The sequence below is a fragment of the Monodon monoceros genome, unplaced genomic scaffold (assembly GCF_005190385.1).
Source record: "Monodon monoceros isolate NGI ecotype Baffin Bay Population unplaced genomic scaffold, NGI_Narwhal_1 Super_Scaffold_20, whole genome shotgun sequence".
Taxonomy (NCBI): domain Eukaryota; kingdom Metazoa; phylum Chordata; class Mammalia; order Artiodactyla; family Monodontidae; genus Monodon; species Monodon monoceros.
In genome coordinates, this window is record NW_021703777.1 from 67,403,010 (window position 1) to 67,425,456 (window position 22,447).

At 40.0% G+C, this 22,447-nt stretch overlaps 1 protein-coding gene across 3 annotated transcripts in view; it reads right to left on the bottom strand.

The window, feature by feature from the left end:
• The window catches only part of GABRB1 (gamma-aminobutyric acid type A receptor beta1 subunit), a 386,790-nt gene extending 365,212 nt beyond the window's left edge, over window positions 1-21,578 (bottom strand). For 2 of the 3 annotated variants that reach the window (XM_029235171.1, XM_029235170.1), the window contains exons 1-3: window positions 21,141-21,282; window positions 20,880-20,976; window positions 20,391-20,459 (exon numbers count right to left, since the gene is read on the bottom strand). In XM_029235171.1, the coding sequence (XP_029091004.1) occupies window positions 20,391-20,459; window positions 20,880-20,976; window positions 21,141-21,220 (246 nt within the window). In that variant the 5' untranslated portion in view covers window positions 21,221-21,282. Of the gene's footprint in view, window positions 1-20,390; window positions 20,460-20,879; window positions 20,977-21,140 lie in introns of all 3 variants that reach the window. The other variant, XM_029235172.1, reaches the window with a different exon arrangement.
• Between the last annotated feature and the right edge of the window lie 869 nt (window positions 21,579-22,447).

Genomic DNA, 22,447 nt, shown 5'->3' on the forward strand with positions numbered 1-22,447 from the left:
TTCAATGTTTTGTCTAGTTTTTCAGCATTTTTGATTCCAGTATTCTTCTTCATCCTGACCCTCCATTTTCTGTTCTGTCCTCAACTCCTCTTGTATTATTTATTACTCAGAGAATTTTAGCTCCTTTCCCCTTCTTAAATCTAGACATATATTATTTCCTAAAAGTCATTAACATTTCCCCTAAACAAAGAACCAGTTATTCTGGGTCTCACCATTCAGCACCACAGAGTAATTGGTAGAGCCTTTGAAATCCCAGTCTCCTCTTTCTTCCCCTACTCCCCGCCATTCTCAGCAAGTGGAAAGGGCAGCCCAAAGACTTATTTCCTGCCAACATAAACTATGCCTCCCTGCTTGAGAAAGAAGAAGTCTTGGTGAGTGTGAATGGCTTTTCTTTTTCTTACCGCAACATCAGAGACGAAGATATTAACAGAGAGAGCATTCACAAAGACAGAGCCAGAATCCAGGGCGGGCCAAGTAATGACCCATCCTTTTTCCACCATGCTGCTTTTCCAGAACAGATGGTGGCCAGAGGAGTCTCTATTAACTATTAAATTAAGGAAACATAGGGGGAAAGAGGGTAGAAGGGAAGAAAAGATAGAAGCAGAAAGAGGAATTATTAATGATATTGAAATTGAGTTTGTCATGAAGTGTTTATTTCTTTCCTGTATTGTGAGAAGCAAAGAATGTGAAGAGTCAAGAAATAGAACGGCACATTGTTGTTAATTTGTTCCTGAAAGTAAAGGAGGAAATTTGGGGGAAAATAGTCTTTCTCAGGCTTCCCTGGAGCGCAGTGGTTAAGAATATGCCTGCCAATGCAGGGGACACAGGTTAGAGCCCTGGTCCGGGAAGATCCACATGCCACAGAGCAACTAAGCCTGTGCACCACAACTACTGAGCCTGCGCTCTAGAGCCCGCAAGCCACAACTCCTGAAGCCCGTGCGCCTAGAGCCCGTGCTCCACAACAAGAGAAGCCACCGCAATGAGAAGCCTGCGCACCACAACGAAGAGTAGCCCCCGCTCGCCGCAACTAGAGAAAGCCCGCGAGCAGCAACGAAGACCCAACGCAGCCAAAAATAATTAAGTGATTTAAAAAAAAATAGTCTTTCTCCCAGTGCTGAATGTTTACCTATAGCAAGGCATTTCCAAAGCAACTGTCCAACAATGATGATAGGCACGTATCTCTAGACTCTTCTTGAATTTAAATTTCATCAAAATTACTCCTTGCTTCCCTGAACTGTTTGCATTGGCCTTTACTTTTCCCTTTGTTTCTGGAATTTCCAAAACAAATAAACAAACAAACAAACAACTTCTTGGGGACTTCTAATCAGCATCTCTTAAAAATGCATATGTTTACTGGCTGACATGAATCTCTCTTTTCTACTAACCCTCCAGTAAAATCAGAAGTTAAAGGTTACAAAATAATGTACTGGTCTGGTAATTTTGATTATGAAAGACATTCTGAAATTGTATATTTTCAGACCTCAGTAAAACCCCCAACACGTGATGCCTGAAACGGTAACTTTTCCTAAAGCCCACTTTGTGCTGTACCCATCTCCCTACATCAAGAACTTAGTATTATCCTTGAACTAAAAAGGGGAAAAGGGGGGGAGGGACAAATTAGGAGTTTGGGATTAATATATACACACTATTATATATAAAATACGTAACCAACAAGGACCTACTGTATAACACAGGGATTTATACTCAATATCTTGTAATAAACTTAAAGAATCTGAAAAAATTAGATATATATGTATGTGTAACTGAATCACTTTGCTGTACCCCTGAAACTAACACAACATTGTAAATCAACTATACTTCAATTTAAAAAACAAAATAATTAAATTTTAAATAAAGAAGATAGAAAATATTTACCATGTTAAGCACTTAAAGAAAAAGGTAATTAAGTTCTGGCTTGACCTGACCTGTGTGTGCCTGAACCTGTGTGGGACCCAATCTTCAGTGACAGCACAGGCACAGTTAACTGTGTCCTTGCTAAGCTCCCCACTTAGACATAAGAGCACAGGTTATTCTTTAGCTGTGAGGGATGAACAAATACAGCAAGATCTACATTGGTGATAAGAGTACTATGCCTTATATAGTACAAAAAAAAAATAATAATAAACCTGAAAACCTGTAATGGCTTTAGCAGAATTTAAACAGCCTAACTTTGCATTTTTGAAATACAGAAAAACAGTTTATTTCAAGCAAGTTGTTTCTCCCTAAACTATGTTCCATGAATGTCTTCTACTTTATAAATACACTGTCCTTCAGCAGTAAATCCTTTGCTTTTTATTTCTGTAGAAGCAAGCCAAGTGATTGTTATATTGCCATCATTTCAACCAAGCCAGAAGAAACAGAGATTTAAAATTTTTCTAATACATGTTATTAATTTTTTAAATAAAAATATTTAAAATGTATATTTCTCCAGGAGACAGAAAAATGAAAAATCTCTCCTGTAAGCTATGCGGTAATAATAACTTGCTATTTTAACATCAAGATGCCAGCTGCATTTCATAATGTAATTTCCCAGTTCTGAAAGGACAGTGATGAAATGATCTGACCTTTACATATTCCTGTTTGATTTCTCTCTCAGTATGCAGTCAGAAAAATAAGATGAGCTAAATATACCTGAGCCTTTTCTGTCTTTTCTACCCAGAAATGGGTTGTCTAATTAGCTTCCCTACTCTCCCCACCAAGAAACAATTGGCATGCTTCCCCCTTCTGTGGTTGATCCCTGCCCCCATTGGAGAATCGTGAAGCGGAGGGCAACTCTTTCTTTCCACCGGCAGGAAACCTTGTAAATTGAAAAATAACAGATTTTAGATTTTCTGAGTCTTCTTCTTGGACTCAAACAAATAAATCACCCCTGCAAGCAAACCTGACAGGAAAAATGCTGTGTTGCCTGTTTTATGGACAATAACAAGAATGGCAATAGAGAGAGAAACAAGAACATGGGCTCCCACCAACCAACCCTCTCCTTTGGTGAGAGTCATTTTTTTTTTAAGTCTTCCATCATGAGAAGATTAAGAGGTAAGGTTTTGTCCAGGGAAGTAATCCCGCTGAACTGGAGCAAGAATACCTACTAGCCAGCATGCTTATGCTTATTTTGAGGCCTGAAATTCAAAACTTGATTCTTTTAGGTGGGATTCTGCCTGATCCTTCACTTAGAGAAGTAAAATATCTGTTTATTAACGGCACAATTCATAATTCAGCATTTCAGGAATGGAAAGAAATGACTGTTGGATAAAATGATAAGAGGAGTGTGATTTTGTGATTTATAATAAGAAATCTATGTTTGGTCTTCTGCTCCCTACCCACCTCAGCTTTTGGTAAACAGCTTGTAAAATTCCTTCAAATTACTAAGGGCTGAGAGCAAGAAAGGTGTGTTTTGTTATGTTAATGAGGTGACGTTTGGAAAGCGCCAGATGAGGGAGGTTAATTCAGAATAGCCAACTGAGTGATTAGAGGATTGCAACTACTAGTCCTGTCCCCTGACCTCCAGGGATAGACAGGGGCTGGAGATTGAGTTCAATCTACAAGGGCCAATGATTTAATCAATCATGCCTATGTAATGAAGCTTCCATAAAGACCCAAAAGGACAGGGGTTCAAAGCTTCCCAGTTGGTGAACACTTGGAAATTGAGGAGAGGAGTGGACCTGGAGAGGGCGTGGAAACTGTGCCCTTTCTCCATACCTTTGCCCCATGCATCTCTCCCATCTGGCTGTTCCTGAGTTATGTCATTTTATAATAAATGGTGCTCCCGTAAGTAAAATGTTTCTCTGAGTTCTGTGAGCTGCTCTAGCAAAAAATAATCAAACCCAACATGGAGATTGTGGGAACCTCTGATTTATAGCCAATTGGTCATAAGTACAGGTAACAACCTGTTCCTGCAACTGCCGTCTGAAGTGGGGGAGGGGACAGTCTTGTAGGACTGAATGCTTAACCTGTGGAATCTGATACTCTCCCTGGGTAGATAGTGCCAGAACTGAGTTGTGCTGTAGGACACCCAGCTGGTGTCCAGAAAATTGCTTGTTGTATGTGGGGAGCCTCTCAGCACCCCCCTCCCTGACACACACACACAATGGAATTGGATCCCAGGACCCAAAAGAGGGGGTTAGATGTCTGACTCTTAAGTCAAATAGGCTTGAGCTCTAAACACAACTCTATCACAAATCAGCTTTCCTGGTCTCTGTTCTTTATCTGTGAAATAGGGTGGCTCTTGTAAAAACTGATGTCAAGTATTTATTGTGGCACCCAATACATGGTACATTTCATTATATTTTAATAACGATTTCTATTCTTGACATTAAGGTTGCCTTTTTTCCTGTACTAAGTACAGAGGTATACACAGACTTGAATTGAATGCATTATATTTATTTTTTAATTAATTAATTAATTAATTTTTGGCTGCATTGGGTCTTCGCTGTTACGCACGGGCTTTCTCTAGTTATGGCGAGCAGGGGCTACTCTTTGTTGCGGTGCGTGGGCTTCTCACTGCGGTGGCTTCTCTTGTCGCAGAGCACGGGCTCTAGGCACGCGGGCTTCAGTATTTGTGGCACAGGCACTCAGTTTCTCTGCGGCATGTGGGATCTTCCCAGACCAGGGCTTGAACCTGTGTCCCCTGCATTGGCAGGCGGATTCTTAACCACCACGCCACAAGGGAAGTCCCTGAATGCATTATATTTAAATTCAATTCAACATGATTTTACTCCACCTGCCCTGTGCAAAAGGCACTTTTCAGGCACAGTCTTCAGGAAGCTCTTGAACACCCTTGGCATTTAAGGATTTAACGTCTTCTGAATCTCCTCTTCATTAACCACCATGAAGGTTAGTGACATGGCAACTTTTTCTGAGATATAAGTTTGAGTACTGTGCATTGTAAGGTCAATAAGTTATCTGCTCCAGAAAGAGCCACTGAATTAATGACAGTTAAGTGCCCTGTCACTGCCTCTACATGTGTGGTTGCAGTCTTCTTCTTGAATTATACATACTCTAAAGGTGATCAAAATGTGAGGATTTTGGACGATCTTACAATAGATTGTTTGTAAACATCAAGTAAAAATCTTAGACGTTCAAATTCCTCAACTGTGAAGGGTCTTAGAGAAGTGTTCTTTCTCTTGTCGCCCTCTTGCCTTTGGATAGAAGAGCCATATAAGCCAACTAGGACAGATATAATTATCTTTTTTTATTCCAAAGCTTTCTAACGATGGACACTTCCCAGATACTCTTCGTAGCTGCTTCCCGCATCTTCTCACTCATTACAGTCAAGATGTTCTTCCTTATGTCCAATCTAAACTTTGCTTCTTTCCTCAAGTTAGTTCTCTCAGAGGGGCATAAAATCCATTCTCTCTTCCTATTTTCGATAAGTACCTAACACAGCGATTTAAGTAACATCTTGCATGCAAATAGGTCCAAGGTGATTTAAATAGGTGAATGGATCAAACATTTTTATAATCCTGAAGATATAATTCAAGCTACTCCTTAATCTTTACAAAGTTTAACTCTGGCCTAAATAATATTAATTGCTAATGCATTTCACCCTAGGACCTATTTTGCTAAGTATTGATAATGTTTCCTAATCTTTGAAACATATGTTTAAATGTTACCAGAAATAATGATGTTTTATGATCTAACTGATTTATGGCCTAACTACCAGCGTCTACCAGGTAGACGCTAAAGCCAATCTACCTGGGTGCAAATCACAGCTCTGTCACTTATTAGTTGTGTAACTTTGGGCAAGTTTCTTAACTTTTCTATGCCTCAGTTTCCTTAGCTATAAAATAGAGATAATAATGATGCATACTTCATATGGCTGCATTAAGAATTAAGTGGGTTAATATTTTTAAAGTACTTAGAATTGTACCTGCTTTGTAGAAGTACACAATAAGTATTATTATTATTACTACAACTCCAAGATGATTTTCTAGGCCTTACGACTCATATCTGATTAGTCAGTAATCTTATCTCTACAAACTTTTTTTTTTTTTTCTTGCGGTACGCGGGCCTCTCACCGCTGTGGCCTCTCCCGTTGTGGAGCACAGGCTCCGGACGTGCAGGCTCACCGGCCATGGTTCACGGGCCCAGCCACTCCGCGGCATGTGGGATCTTCCTGGACCAGGGCACGAACCCGTGTCCCCTGCATCGGCAGGTGGACTCTCAACCACTGTGCCACCAGGGAAGCCCTCTACAAACTTCTTAGTCCTATTTTCTCTGCCTGGCATATCCATCACCTTCCTACCTAGATTACTCTCCTCTTGAACATCTCAGCTTGGTTGTACTTTCTCTGTCATGTTATGAGTTGAGATCTCATTTCTAGGGCCCTTTTTTTAGTGTTACTTGTGGTCAATTATGACCTCATGAAAATAGTTACCTTTTAATAACTTATCTTCTCAATGAGAGTCTTGGCTGTTCCTTGAAGGAATAAAGTAAATCCTACAATAGTTAATAATGCTTCCCAATTCCTAACAAGTCCCTTTGCTCTTATAAAACTATTGGTAAGTAAAGGTGAGCTGATAGGTGATGTTTTTATTTGTTTGATTATCTCAAACTTTAATATAAAAATTCTTATTAGGTTATCTCATCCACTCTACCTAATTCCATTGTTGATATTCATATAAAGTGCTCATAACAGTGCCTGGTACACAGTATGTGCTCAATAAAGAATAATAAGAAGAGGGTTTCCCTGGTGGCACAGTGGTTGAGAGTCCGCCTGCCGATGCAGGGGACGCGGGTTCGTGCCCGGGTCCGGGAGGCTCCCACATGTCGCGTAGCGGCTAGGCTCGTGAGCCATGGCCGCTGAGCCTGCGCGTCCGGAGCCTGTGAGAGGATGCAACAGGAGAGGCCACAACAGTGAGAGGCCCGCATACCAAAAAAAAAAAAAAAAAAGGAGGAGGAGGAAAAGAAGAAGAAGCAGGTAATAAGTAACTTATATTTTCCCCAATCAGACAACACATTATCTCATTAAGCCTTCAATGACCTAAGAAGAAAGTATAATTTATTCCCATTTTAAAGATGAAGAATTTCAGGCTTTAAGTGGCATAGGGTGATCATAAATCCTGACTTTCCCAGGACAGTGTTGGTTTACACTTCTTGACCCTGGTAATATTAATAATGTTCCCTTTCATTCTCAAAATTCATGTTTGGACAGTAAATTATATGATTACTGTAAAGTTAACTAATGCCAAGGTAACAGAGCCTGTAAGTGGAGGGGTTATAATCAAAACTAGAAGTCAACTCCAGAGCCCTAATCCCTTGGCTAAGCCCATGGAAAACCACATATCCCATGTCTTTCACATACCAGGGAGTAGCACAAAATGTGAAATTTAAGAGAGGTATGGGGGACCACACACAGATTGAAACTTTAAAGTTTGAGAGGTCTCAGAGTGACACCCAAGAGAAGATAATCGGGAGGAAAGGTGTGGGAAACTCTTTCCATTTTTTTTCTATCAGATGTCACAGAAGAGTTTCACAATTAGAAGTAGTACTGTGAATTTCAACTGCCTGATGAAAATCCCAGTATTGAACAAAAATATTATCATATTTGATTATGCAAGATGTGAATTCATGTTATTCCTGATGTCTTGGCATTAAAGAGGGAGAAATTCATTACAAGCCTGGGAGATAATAGTAAAATAATAAAAAAAATAGCAGCATTTAACATTCATATAGTAATTTACAGTTTATACATCACATGTACAGACCGTATATTTGGCTATGATTTATCTCTTTTGATTCTCACTGCTCCCTGAAATAAGTAGAGCAGAAATTATTACTTCCATTTTACATGGAACCGAGAATCAAAGGCCTTAAGTAAGTCACGAGATTCATATTTGAGAGTATAAATTAGGATACAACATCATCCTGACATTTTAAAGTGATTTAAAATTATTCAAATATAACTCAACAGAAGAACATTCAAGGGGAATGTACTTAAGGAGAAAAACCAAAATTATATACACCAGATGGGGAGTGTCTGGACTTAAAAAATTGCCAGTGTGCTTCCCACTAGACACTGATTTTATTTTTTATTTTTTTAAATTAATTTTTATTGGAGTATAGTTGCTTTACAATGTTGTGTTAGTTTCTACTGTACAGCAAAATGAATCAGCTGTGCATATACATCTATCCCCTCTTTTTTGGACTTCTTTCCCATTTAGGTCACCACAATGCATTAAGTAGAATTCGCTGTGCTGTACAGTATGTTCTCATTAGTTATCTATTTCATGCATAGTATCAATAGTGTGTATGTGTCAATCCCAATCTCCCAATTCCTCCCACCCCACCCCCTTTCCCCCTTGGTATCCATACATTTGTTCTCTACCAGACACTGATTTTAACTATAAGGTTCATCAGGTTATTCAAACTACAAGATGTTATTGCCACCTGGCCCAGTCAGCATGGACACTATGCCTCCAGAGAATGGAGGTGAATTTGCTGATTTCACATTTTGGTCTGCAAAGTATTGGGTATTGCTGTCAGATCAAGCAAAATGCTTTTCGAGTGCAAAGGATCAGTGTGGACAGCACAAATGCTGTCTCAGCACATCTCAGCCATTGTTTCGAGCTGTTTCATATTGGCTCCTGAAATCAGGAAACTGCTGATTCTGGGGAAAGTACGAAATAAATCCTGTTTCATCCCTTTCCTCCTTTCCTTTTCTAGTCTCTGTCTTTTTTTTTTTTTTTTTTAACTACACAAGATTTTTTTTTTTTTTTTGAGTCTCTGTGTCTTAAGCAAACCTGTTCTCTCATTCAACCATTCATTCACACACTGGTATAAATACAAGAAATAAAGACTAGCACTATTAGTGCCTCTATCAGGTGTTATTTGCATTTCAGCAGGAATCAAAGCAGAAGATTTCAAAATCTGATGATTGCGGGACTTCCCTGGTGGTGCAGTGGTTAAGAAACCACCTGCCAATGCAGGGGAAACGGGTTCGGTCCCTGGTCCGGGAAGATCCCACATGCCGCGGATCAACTAAGCCCGTGCGCCACAACTACGGAGCCTGAGCTCAAGACCCCTTGAGCTGCAACTGTTGAGTCCACACGCTGCAACTACTGAAGCCCACACGCCTAGAGCCCATGCTCCACAAGAGAAGCCACCATACCGCAACGGAGAGTAGCGCTCACTTGCCGCAACTAGAGAAAGCCCACGCAGTAACGAAGACCCAATGCAGCCAAAAAAAAAAAAAATCTGATGATGGCATTTCAAGCAGGTAGCTTCTGAAATCACCTTCTGTAGGTGCTCCCTGCCTACAGTACTGAAAGGGTCCCACATTTCCACTCAAAAACAAACCTCCACTCAGTGAGATTGAATTACTTTGAAAAAGAATAATGGCATTTGCTTTGTTTGAGTTTGGGTTCACATATCTCTGCCCATTTTGCAGAACCAAAAGTGCAAATCCTTTAAAATGTGCGAAAGCTGAATGGTAACTAGGCAAAAACATAATTCACCAAGATATGTTTATGTCCATTGACTGTGATTTTGAACACAGTAGGGCATATGTCATCTGTAATCTGTCATGTGTCATCCTGAAAGTCATTCCCTTCCACAGTTGCAGAAAAACAGGTTATAAAATCCCCTTCACACTTCATGACAACATGGCTTGTGGAGGTGTCTCCCAAAATGGGGTTGACATAGATGTAGGAGATAGGCACCAATAACCCCCAAAAAACTGGATATGACTTTTCAGTTATGTGAGTACCTTCCACTCCAAATTTTTCATCCTGTCCTCGTCCTCCCATTTCCCACTTCAAAACTTCTAAAAACCAGTTCCTGCCACATTTAGCCAAAAGTTTGCAACTGACTAACATTAACCTTCATACTGAATCTTCTTCGTCTCTTCTCATCAGCCTCAACTCAGCAGTCGGTTTGAACCAGGATTTTTGTGCTCTAGGTTGTTCCTTCGGGATGTGCTGAATTGTGTGTGTGTGTGTGTGTGTGTGTGTGTGTTGGGAGTGGGGGCAAACAGAGAGGTGGTGATGTCAGTGGAAAGGATCTCTTATCTCCGTTTAATGTGGTAGTTGATTTAACACATTTACTGGTTATGACAAATTACTGTGTGGGTGTGGAAGTTTCAGACAAAAGTTGATGTTTCAAAGCAAACATCCATGTTTAGGTAAGGATACAGTTACAGCAGAAATGACTAGATAGATAGATGTAGATAGATATAATAGATATTATATACATATATAGTAAATATATATATTTCTGGATTAGATATATTATTTACTTTATATTTTCAAATTTGATAAACTTCCTTGGTTGTCTTTTAAAATCTAACTTACCTCATTCAAAATCGCTCCAAATGGCTGAGGCCTTTTCATATGCTTCCCTTTATGTTTGATTTTCCTTCTTTTTAAATGCCATTCACTTTGTAGCCATCACTCCAGGTATGCTTTAGTAATTTCTTAAATGTTTCCAGAAATATTGAAAGTCCAGGTACCAGCACACAGATGACATTTTGAAAAATGAATATAATTCACTAATTTTTAAAGATGATGAAAGTTATGCATGTATACATATATATGCATGTCTATATGTATATATGTACGTTGATATTTGTCATGAAATGATTTTGTGTCTGTAAAACTGGCTGTGCCATGTGATAAAGTTGTTTCTATGGAAACGGCTCATGATTCATGATCAACATAAAAGAAAACTACATATGAAGGTATAAGGTAGACCTGACAGAGAAACTATTAATTTCTGAATTAGAAAATTTAAATGCCATTATTACTAACACTTTTTACGGCTAGAAAAATTCTTTTATAATCCTAATAAATGTTATTAAGTCCCTATAATATGCTAGGAGCTACATAGAGAGCATAAGGAATATAATCCTAAACTTCCTGTAGCTTTCATAGTGCTGGTGGTGAGGGGGTGGAAGACAAGGTTAATAATAACCTTATACGAACTGAAAGAAGATCATTATGTTATATTGGGTCTTTTGTCTTTTCAGAGTCTTGATTTGTTTATATGCCCCACACATTCTTCCCTCCAGCAGATTCCTCTTCCATGTGGCTACAGCAAAGCTCTGTAGAAGAAAGATGACTTCGTGTGGGTGTTGAAGTAGATCTAGATGCATCTGGGTGGGAAATAGATTGCAGGTGGGAGGAGGGAGAAATGATGGCCTCTGACATGAGAAAATGTTCTAGGCACAGGTAGGATTTCAAATAAATGTCATTGACCTGTCTCTATGGAAACCACAAAGCAGTTTCTCTTGACTAAAGAATTGTATATCATTGTCTTGAAAATAATAGATCAGAAGAAAAAAAACCTCCCCGTGAGTCACACAGGGCTAGAGTAGGCAGGGACCCTGAGCTTTCAACAAATCTATTCCCCCGCCTTCAGGAAGGATCCCAAATAAACCTTCTCATTCAAACAGGATTCACTCCTAGCAACTTCCCTGATTAATCCATTCAGCAACCAGAAAGAGACATCTGGCCTCTAACTTTCCTGCTGCATCCAGAGGACCTTAACCCACACTCTTTTTCTGCTGTGGTAGGGACTGCTAACAGCTACCTTCTGTTTGAACCCTCTTTTGTTTGAATCTATTTCTCTAGCTGCTTCTCTGCTTTCTTTCCCTAAACTTGATGACACACTCTATGAATATGCCTTTGCTAAAATAGGTATCCACTTTCCAGGAGACCATCTGTGGGGATAGGGCTCTGTTGAAATCTTGTTTAAAATCATCCCCACCAAGCCATTCAAATGTTTCAGCTCTTCTGCAAAGCTCCTGGGGGTCACTTTTGAATTTTCCTGGCAGCTAAGTTTCATTTCTGTTGGTCCCACCTGTGCTGTCTATTATACCCCCGTCTCATTTCATTGCCAAATACACCTTCTACAAGAACACACACTGCTTTCATGTGATTTCCCATGGAAACACGGTGTTCCAGAAGGACTCTGAACCATTTTAGGGATGTGATGGAGAAGAGAGCAGATGCTGTGTAAGTGGGTTCCACACACATCTTTTCTTCCCATCTATATGGTTTTATAAAAGCAACTGAAACAGTGTACAAAAGTCACTTCTCTGGGTGAATTTGAAAAGTAGTTTCTCAATCTTGTCAGGGTCTAGGTCCTCCTAGATAAAGAACAATGTTGCTACAGGTTAAAGTTGACTGCACTTCATTCTCTGTCTTTGGCCAGCACCCTTTCTCCATATCTCTAACTGGTTCATTTCAGCCACCATATTTATGCACCCAGGATTTCTCCCTGTAGAACCTGCTTTATATGTGAACAGAATTAGAAGGGTCATGAAGAAATTAATCTTTTTCAGGATAGGTCCAACCTCCAATATTCTACCACAATGTTCCCACAAGTACCTTGCAACAACATGCTCTGACTTTTTTTTTTTTTAATTCTGAAAACATATCTACTTCAATGGTGAACAAGGTGGTTGGTGCTTCTTTTCCTGTTTCCCTCCCTGGACAGATGGTGCCATATGTGCCCATCACTCAATATGGAACCCATAGGGCAACCTAGGCTCACTGCCTCTCTAACTTCCAACATCTAACCAGTCATGAAATCCCTCTGATTTGCCTCTGTTTGAATTTCTCTTTTTTCCCCTCTTCTTTTCTATTCTTAAGGCCACTGTTCTCCTTGAGGCATTTATCATCTCTCATCTGGACTCCGAAATACCCTGTAATGCTTCTTAATTAGGAACGTTGGTCCCAGCTGTAGCCTTCTCTACTTCATCCTCCACGCAGCTATCAGAGTGAGCTATCTTAAATGCAAAACATAGCACCTGTTAAAACCTGTAGCAGGTTTCCTGTATTTCAGGATTAGGATTCATTTCCTTGGCATACACATTCCAGCATCATTTCTTCTTTCTGTCTCTCTGTCTCTGTTTCTGTCTCTGTCTGTGTGTGTATGTGTGTGTGTGTGTGTGTGTGTGTGTGTGTGTGTCCTTTTAAAGTGAAAAATCTTAATGTTTAAGATTTTTAAAAAATCAAACAATTCAAAAGGGCATATTAAGAACAGTAAGTATCCCTCCAAGTCATACTCCTATAGTCCTGGTTCCACTTCCAAGAGACAACCACTGTTACTCATTTCTTGTATATTCTTCCAGAAGTGGTCAGTGCATATACAAAAAAATATGTATGTTTCTAGAGAGGCTTCTTTTTAGACAAGTGAGAACATTCAATAACTCTGTCCTACATCTTGCTGTTAACATCCTGTCTTATTTCTTGACAATCTTCCCTGTGCCCTTTAAGTTCTCCCAATAGTGAATGACTTATAATTCCCAGAACACTCCATACTGTTTTCAGGCATACTTGCCAATGCTGATGCCTTTCCTTTTGCCTGGAAGTTTCTTCTTCTCATTTGCAGCCTACACATGGTGCTCACTACTATTCCTCTTTAGGAATTAACCTTTCACCGTGCCTTAGAAACTGCTCCTCTATGCTCCCATAGGACGCTGGACATACATGTCTCTATCATAGCCACTACCACATTGTTTTAAATAACTTGGTTTCTGCATTCTCCTCTGTGCTGTAAAATATTGGGCTGGCCAAAATGTTCGCTCGGGTTCCCCCACAACATCTTACACCAAAAGCCGAACGAACTTTTTGGCCAACCCAATATCTGAAGGCATGAAACATGTCTTAGTCATTTTCCAATCCCTAGCACCCAGTTCAGGGCACGATAAAAGACTAAGCGTTCAGTAAGTACATGTTGAACCAAAACATCCCATGATCAAGGTAACTATGGATGTTTCAAAAATCTTCCAAAAGGGGAAAAAAAATCTTTACTTCAAGAATAGAGATTTTAAATACTTTTTTAAGAAAGACTATAAACCCCACAAGGACAGACACCCTATCTGCTTTATTCAGTAGAGTGGTTGAAAGCTCCTTGGAAAATGCCTTTAATCTTAAACATACAATACGATGACAGTTTTATTGGGGCTGTAAGAGGGAAAACACATTAGGCACTTAATGGAGTGGTAGAAGAAAAAAACTATTAGCGGAAAAACAATGAGGGCTATGAGGATTCTCAGAAGGGGATACTGGGCTCACTAAAGAAAACCCATTTATCTTTCATTCTTCTTATGACCAGCCTTTTTTACTAAGTTATCACCACTAATAGGAATTAATTTTAAACCGTTTCTTGAGCATTTCTATCAAGGGCTAAGTAATAGATTGTTATGTGCTATGACTATAACTTCCTTCAACAATCATCAGTCAAGAGATTTCATGAAATGCATGAGCTTCTGAAAACAGAAGCATTCTAAAATGCAGGAACTCAATCCTGGTATTACAAAACATAGGATCCACTCTGCTGAAAAAGCTCATGGGGAAACTGTATTAACATTTAATCAACAGCAAGCATATACCATTCATCTTCCTACTATCCTCAAGTGTGATAATGTCATTTGAGTTATTGAAACTCAAATCATTTAATACCATTTTTTTTCTTTTGTAATATTTTACCTTCCCTATAAGGCAAGATTTGATTCATGTGTGTTTTGAGGGGACTATCAAGACTTTGGGGGCCTGCCATGACAAAAAGCACCAAACATTTACAGAATTGATACTAAGTGATGGTCAGCGGAGATGAGCACTGTGGCTTCACCCCTTGCTCCCAGACCACCTGATGGAAAGATTTTAGGTGGGTTGGGAAAATCTTTGGGATACCCAGATCTTGAAAAATAAAGGTTTCCTTCTGTTTCACATTGTGTTGAAACATTTATTAGTTTGGCAATAGTTGAGCAATGTTCCCTGTTTGAATACAATGGACAGTACCAGATGGAAATACTTCAAATATGGTCCTGGCTCCAACGCTTAATACGATATAAACCAGGCATCATTCGTCTCATTTTAGAGACCATGGATTCAACATTTCTTGTTGCTGTCTTTGGGAATGTGTTTAGGAAAAAATGGATGATAATGCTATGACCAATTAAAATGGTAATTGACCAATTAAAATGGTAAAAGGGGCCCCAGACTGCACACAATCATTACTGCAACGTTCCCAGGAGATTACCAGAGTTTGCACTCAGTTGGAATTTAATAAATGCTTGTTGACTGACACACCTAAAAGGAGAACAAAATGGAGTAAGATGGAATCTAACAGGAGAATATGATGAAGACGAAGAATCTTGATTTTAACAGGTCTAAGATCTTTAATAGCTTAAGTTTATATGGTAGATATTTGAACTAGAAAGAGGTTTAGCAATTGCATCAATTACCTTCATTTTACAGAAGAGAACCCTGAGGCCTGGAGAAGTCAAGTGACTCACTTAAGGTCTCAAAGCTAAATGCCAGGAATATTTTTTTACTTGCCTCATAGATAGGAGTCAGACTCTTGCAGGCAGCCTGCCTGGGTTCAAATCCTTCTTCTGCCCTTTACTAGATCTATAACATCTGAGCAAGTTATTTAACCTCTCTTAACATGTTTCTCCCTCTCTCCACCTCAGTTTCTCCATCTGTAATGGGGGATGATAATTCTATAGCCTTAAATGAGCTACTAATATAAAGCATTTGATAGCCATACCTTATACATAGGACGTGTTCAATAAATGCTACTGTTTTCATTGTACTACACACTGTAATACCTAGTCTGGTCACGTAATCCTAAGAACACAGTCTTTCAAATGTGACTGCAAACTTTAAAAAACCTGGATAGGCTTGCTTTGATGTGGCTTAGAGTATAAAAAGATCTTTCTGTTATCTCCAAACAGAAAGGCAAAGGGAAGTTTTTCCTCTCTTAGCTTCTCCAGATGGTACAATGTTGTAACCCAGCACCTAAAAGTGAGACCTCGTTGATTACTCATATAAGAGAAAAACGTATTTATATCTTTAACTGCTGATATCTGTTCATGCCTTTAAATGGTACTGACCTATTTGCTCTATTTGCAAAGGAATTCTGTTATAGCCTCAGGGAATTTACTAACAGCAGCAAGAGTATGTTTAGGCTCTTTTACAAAGCTATTGCAAGCTCCTAGTGGGGTGAAAGCCAGTTTGCAATGTTCTTTATTCTGAAGAAGAAAAGTCATTGTAAAGCAGCAGGATAGTGTTGTCCGAATTACTGGGCTTGGCAACATTTTCATAGCCATCATTAAAGGCTGATGGACTCATAAGTATTGGCACAGTTAGGAGGACTGCTTATTAGTTTAAGTCAAGCCCTATCAGCCTTGTCATCAACTGTTACACTCAATTTTCCCCTCTGAGCACAGCTACCTGTTTAACTACCTGGGAGTTAACTTGAAACTTAGTTTGAAAAATATCATCCTCAGAGAAATTTAAGAGAAAAAAAGGTTCATTTCTTAATAATGCTAGCCCTTAGAATAATGTACTACAATCTTGCTTCTCAAAGTGCTGTCCATATACCAGCAATCGGCATCACCTGGGAGTTGTTAAAAATGTAGGCTATCAGACCCCATCCCAAACCTCTGAATAAAAAACTGCATTTTAACATGTTGAGATCCCAAGTGATTCAGATACACATTAAAGAATGGGAAACACTGGCTTAGAGAAAGTGGTGACAGGTGGTTATTGTTTGGTGTCACCAAGAGGATGGTAATTAGACATAACTGAAGCATATACCAGAAACCTCTGGAATCAAATACTAAAATAACAGTGGGATTTTAAAAGAGTGGACATTTCGTAAATAAAATTTCTTTTTCTTTTGGGTATTATTTAGAAAAATTGGCTCATTTTAGTTTTTATTTTTTGGAGGGGTGGGTGTTTTTATTGTTAATTTTAATGCCTATAAGAACATTCACTATGGCATCCATGTATGCATAAAGGAAGGAAACAATGAATACACAGTAGCTATCCATTCCTGGGAACAGCTTGGGTTGAGACCTACTTTGAGTTAGGACTCAATAGATTTCAAGTTTTCTGGGGGTGGCCACTCAGACCATCACGTCTTTAGATCAGAGACAGAGAGCTCTGTGGCTGGAACTCCTCCTTGATGATCAGGAGCTGCCTCTTTAATAAGACAGAACGGCTAGTCATTGGAATCTGAAATACAAGGGTTCAACCTTTTGTTTTCAGGTAGTTAATATCTTGTTCCCCCAATCCACTACTCTGAGAGAAGACTTACTATTATCTGTGTTTTATTGGGCTTGTATTAGCAGGTGTTAGTGGTTATTTTAAGGCAATTTCTGGGGGCTACTGTCTCCTTTTGTTCCAACTGCCTCTTATTCCTCTTCAGTCATCCGTGTGTGTGTGTGTGTGTGTGTGTGTGTGTGTGTGTAGGTATACAGCTTGGCAGAAATTGTTAAGAGAGAAGGTTTGAGGAATTTAATTTTAAATATATGGAAATCACAGTCATTTTTTTAAGATGATAGAAGATAATAGTATGTAGTCACTATCATAGGCACAATACATCCCATGATGCCAAAAGAAAAATCCTTCCTAATTTAATGAACAATATTATTGCCTGAAAAGAAAACTCTTGCTCTCAAGTATGGTTTTTTTCCCTGTGTCAGAATTATTCTTCAGCAGTTTTCCATTCACTGCTCAAAACCAACAATTATTGATTATAGAGATTCTATAAAAACTCTAACTCTCTCTTTCAAATTTGGGAAAAATATTTTAAATCCTGAAGGACGTGAATCAGAAAATACTCTTGATGTGACGTTAGTCTTTAATAAAACAGACAATGTTAGAAACCAATCTGGAATTATATTTCACTTAGCGTAGCATAGGGAAAGAACAAAAATTAACAGTCTAGTTTTCAAACCCATTAATGTAATGTACAATTATGTGATTTTCCCAGATGTGGAAATGGGTGGATAATAATGGTAATGAATAAAAATATAAAAATGAGCATTGTTTTAGCAATGGATTTTAATCTGAATTTTCTTTAAAACTATTTTATTATATTTGATGTCCATTTTTATTTGTTGTTAATTTTGTTGAAAATTTCCTATTAAATAATCTCAGAAGTTACTGCCTATCAGGGTTCTGAAACATGCTTAATATAAAAGCAATAAGTCTTATTTCTCATTGACATTTCAACTCTACTTTATGATCTAAAAATCAAAGCATACCATAGACAGTGCTCTTAACCAGGGCTTACTATCCAGATTTTGCTTATATAGAACCCTCAATCCTAGAATTCCTCTTTGTTTCCAATTTTTTTGGAGTTATTTCCAATCTATGTATTCCCATGCTTTGTTATAGATGATAGAAGAAAAAATAAACCTTGGGTCTTGTTGGTAGATTTCATTAAAAAGAGAAGCAAGGAAGAATAAGTAAATCAAGGTTTATTATTTTCCTATGTTCAGTGATTTCTATTTTCCCATCATGTCTCTAACACTATTGTGGAAAGGCAACGGGTAATTTAGTAGAATATATTTTTTAAAGGTTTATCTGTTGGGTGAATACTTTAAAAACTCAAGTACATATACACACGGTACAGTGAGTAAATAGGTTATATTATTCCATCATTAAGAGCTATTTCCAGTGGTACAGCAATTAAATTAATTATTTTTTTCTGAGCTTCTGTATGAATTCAGTTGAACAACTGATTATACAGAACTTTTTTGTTATGGTGGTTGTTTTAGTTAAACAGCAACTTCCCTATTCGATTCAGTTTTGGTTTTGTCTTTGGTTTTAAACTGAAAAGTTGTTTGTAAATATAGTCAACAGAATTATACATTTTAAAAATTCTGAAAAGCATAGTACTCTAAAAGCAGACCACTGGCAAAGGCACTGTTTGCCTTTTGAGTCTTCTGAATCTTCTCCTATTTTATAAATTATCTGTGTGGGTACTTACAAGGTGCCAAAATAAATGACTGAAAAGGAAATTATTATCATCATTTATCTACGTGATACAAACAACTTAAACTAATTCATTGCCTAATTTATCCAGTCGCAATGGCGTGGATTGGGTATGATTTGTATATGTGCCCATGTTATTACATTCCCCAGTGTTTGTCAATAGTTCATCTTGGGTGCTTTGTGGTAGTGACATGTATGTGACAGAATATTATAAACGAGTCTATTAAAAATCTTTTCCAAGTCAGAGAATATTCATTGTGCATTGATATTTCAAAATTGTTTTTCTAATACAGCCATCAGAGATATTAATTTAAAATAATATTTAAAATAAGCTATTTAAAGCAGGGGAAAGTGCAACTTTAAAATACAGAAATTTAATAGTCACACTTTTTATTCTAATCCCACTCAATATATTTTAAATATACGTATTTTTCCCTGACATACCTTAAAAAAAAAGAAAGAAAAATTCTTAAGCCTTAGCATGTTAAAATAAAATGACTCACTAATAATGAAATGAAATGACAATTCAATAGCCTTTACAAATATAGAGTGATAAAACCCCCAGAGGCTTTAGTCTTTAAATTATTCAGCCTGTCTAAATTTCTGCTGCCACAATATTTTTTTTCGCAAGTGGAATAAAAATGGCATTTTGCTCAGGTAGATCTAGCTGTTCCCTGGGTGGTTGGTTCTAGAAAAGCGACAGGCTTTTCCCCCTGCCTTACAAGAAGCAACAGTTGGAAACTCTAACTAGAAAACTGCTACCCCACAGTGGTTGGAAAGCGCCAACAGAGATTGTGACAGCTATGATTTCAATCCATTTTGCAACAGCTTCAGAAAGGCAAGAGGAAAAATGAAATAAAAGAATGTTAACTCTTTGCAATGAAAAGATTGCGCTATGCTCCCTATGTTGCTATCGCCCTCTCCTCCCCCCTCCCTTTTCTAGTCTCTCTGATCATCAGGCTTTTTCGGCATGCTTGGGTTTATAAGGCAAAGCAAAGCAATAACTCCATCCATTCGGTTTGAACTTAAACTCGCAAGATGCAGCAAGACAAATTCATCAACCCTCACGTGGGAACAATACAAGCCTCTCCCCAGAATCTGGCTTGAGCACTTTGACACCGTTGTCTCAGCCTGTTGCTCCTGCCACTCGGTGTGCTAGAGCCTGGAAAGAGGGAGGGAACACTATGAAACCTCATCTGTGTGCTTGGGTGCTTTGTGGCGGGCCGTGGGTGGGTCCGCCTCACCGGCTGCCGGGACCGTGCCTGCGGAGTAGGCGGCCGCGGACCACCGTGCGGGGACCCTCTCGTGCAGGCCGCCCGGCCACCGGCAGGTGGTGCCCTACGCCTCTCAACACCGAAGGAAACCCAGCGAAAGTACCGCTGACTCCGCCCCACCGGCTCTGCCAGCGCCACAGTCACCGTCCTTCCCCAAATAGTGCGGAGCACGTTTCCTCCGGAACACCGCAGTAGCCCGTGTGTGTGTGTCGAAAATACAAACCAGGGCCAGCAGGGTGTGTGTGTGCCAGAGTGGGGAGCAGGCGCGGAGCGGGATCCATGGGCCGGGGCAAGGTGACCGCCAACGAAACGCAGAGGGCACGGGGACCGGTCCGTTTCGCATCTGCGTAAGCCCGGCTGCCGGGCCAGTAGCGAGGCCACTCACCATGTTCACTTCGGAGACCATGTCTATGCTGGCGACATCGATCCTCATCCCGACGTCCACGGGGGGGCCCTACCGGGGAGGTGGGACACATTATGGGCATAATCTCAGAGTGGCCACAGGCTGGGGAGGGTCGGGGGGCTTCCCTGCGCTTACTACATTCTGAATGGGCTCCGCTACCCCCAGCCCTCCACCCCCTTGCCGGGGACAGCCTGGGAAAACAGGTGTGGGCACACGAGTGATGCAGTGACTATGCAGAGGGTGTGTCGGGCCGGGGGAAGGTCGGCTCTGCCTGGGGTTCATCCACCTGCGACTGGGGCTCCGGCGTGGTGTGTGTGTGTGTGTGTGTGTGTGTGTGTGTGGCCAGAGCGTAGGGCGTAAGGCACGCTTACCAAAATGACATGTTTCTTCTTCTTTTTTTTTTTTGACATTTGTCTTTGACAAGAAAGGAGAACTAGATATGGGTTACAGGTTGAAAAAAAAAGATGAAACATTACCTCCAAAGTCCGGCCGCAAGCGAATGTCATAACCTTTGAGCAATCTATCCACTGTCTCTTTCACGTATGACATGTTGCTGGGCTCATTGGCGCTGAAGGGAAGAAGTAGGGACCGGATTCAGAATGAGCACAAACTGCGAGCAGACATAAAAATAGACAGGCACACCTACCCCCCAAATAACGAGCTACATGATCCAGCAAGCATGTAAAAAGAAAAACACCAAGAAAAAAAAGACATTCAACAACAGCAGCTCACCTGTGTGCACAACAGACCATGGCAATCATCACAGGGAAAGAGAGAAGCCCCAAACTCTCTCGGTTTTGTACTGTCCACATTACTAACTCTGATTAAAGAATTGTCTTTTCTGCGAAGATTCAAGGAATGCAACTTAGTCGGCGGCCGGGCAGTAATTCCCGAATGGACCTGCGCATGCGCAGAGGGTGCTCACTACCAAAAGACACCTTGTGCCTTGCAAACAATATTCCTAGTGGAACAGGCAACAGATTTCAATCCCTTTAAAGTTCCTGTTTGTCGTGCTCCGCGTCCTCCGTGTAGTAAAAGATACCCTGCTGTTTCCTTGCTTGTGCTTGTGTATACGGATCTTTCTTTGTGCCCTGGAGGGTTTCTACGTTCATTTCCTTTCTGCCTTCCACCTAATTTTTTTATCCAGTTTCCAGGGATATGGCTTAGGCTGCCTGTGATTGGCATATTTCGTTGACAGTCACGGTGGTCTTAGAACCGGGAGTCTAGAGGCGAGGCGGTTCTCTCTGGTTGCCTGTGTGTGTGTGTGTGAGAGAGAGAGAGAGAGAGAGATGGGTGAGGGGCGAAGTGAGTGGAGAGGGAGAGCCACAGAAGAAGGAAACTCAGGATGTATTTGAAGAGTCCAGGAATCAGGTCCGCTTGAGAGGAGTCTTAGCACGTCTGGCTTACTGCCGTCCTTCTCTACGGGAGGAGGAAGAGGAGAGGGTCGACTTTTGCGCTCGCTGCCCCGCGCTCCCACTTTTCTTCCCTCCGCCTTTCTTGTCTCACCAAGCGAGAGAGGTGGGGTGAAAGCAAGCCAGAGGCAGCATCTCGGGCAGGCAATCCTTTTCCTAGAGCCATTCGCCTCAAGTCCCACTTTTCTTCTAGGTTCTAGTGAGGAAAACCTCTTTTTTAATTGCCAGCGTGTTAGCATGTATTAATAACCCCAAACAGGACCCTGAAACACCCAGAGGGTCTAGCCTCTGTTTGCTATTAGGTTGGGGTTCTGTAGGAGAAAGAGTTGTTTGAATTAAATTAAATTCAGTCAATGCAATTCGATAGAAGCCATTGAGCACATGTGAGGTGGGAGGCCCTTTGCCAGGGGTTTGTTCATCTCTTTAATAGTATATATTAAATCTTGTCTATGTTCTGGGTATTTTGGGACTCAGAGATGACTTAAAAAGGGTTCCTGACCTAGAGAAATTCACAGACTGATAGAGGAGATGCACATAAATATAAGTAAATTCAATATTTCTCTATATAGTTTATATAGTGGCAGGTTGTTACTTCTACCAGAGAGAGGCAGATATGGTTTCTGGAGG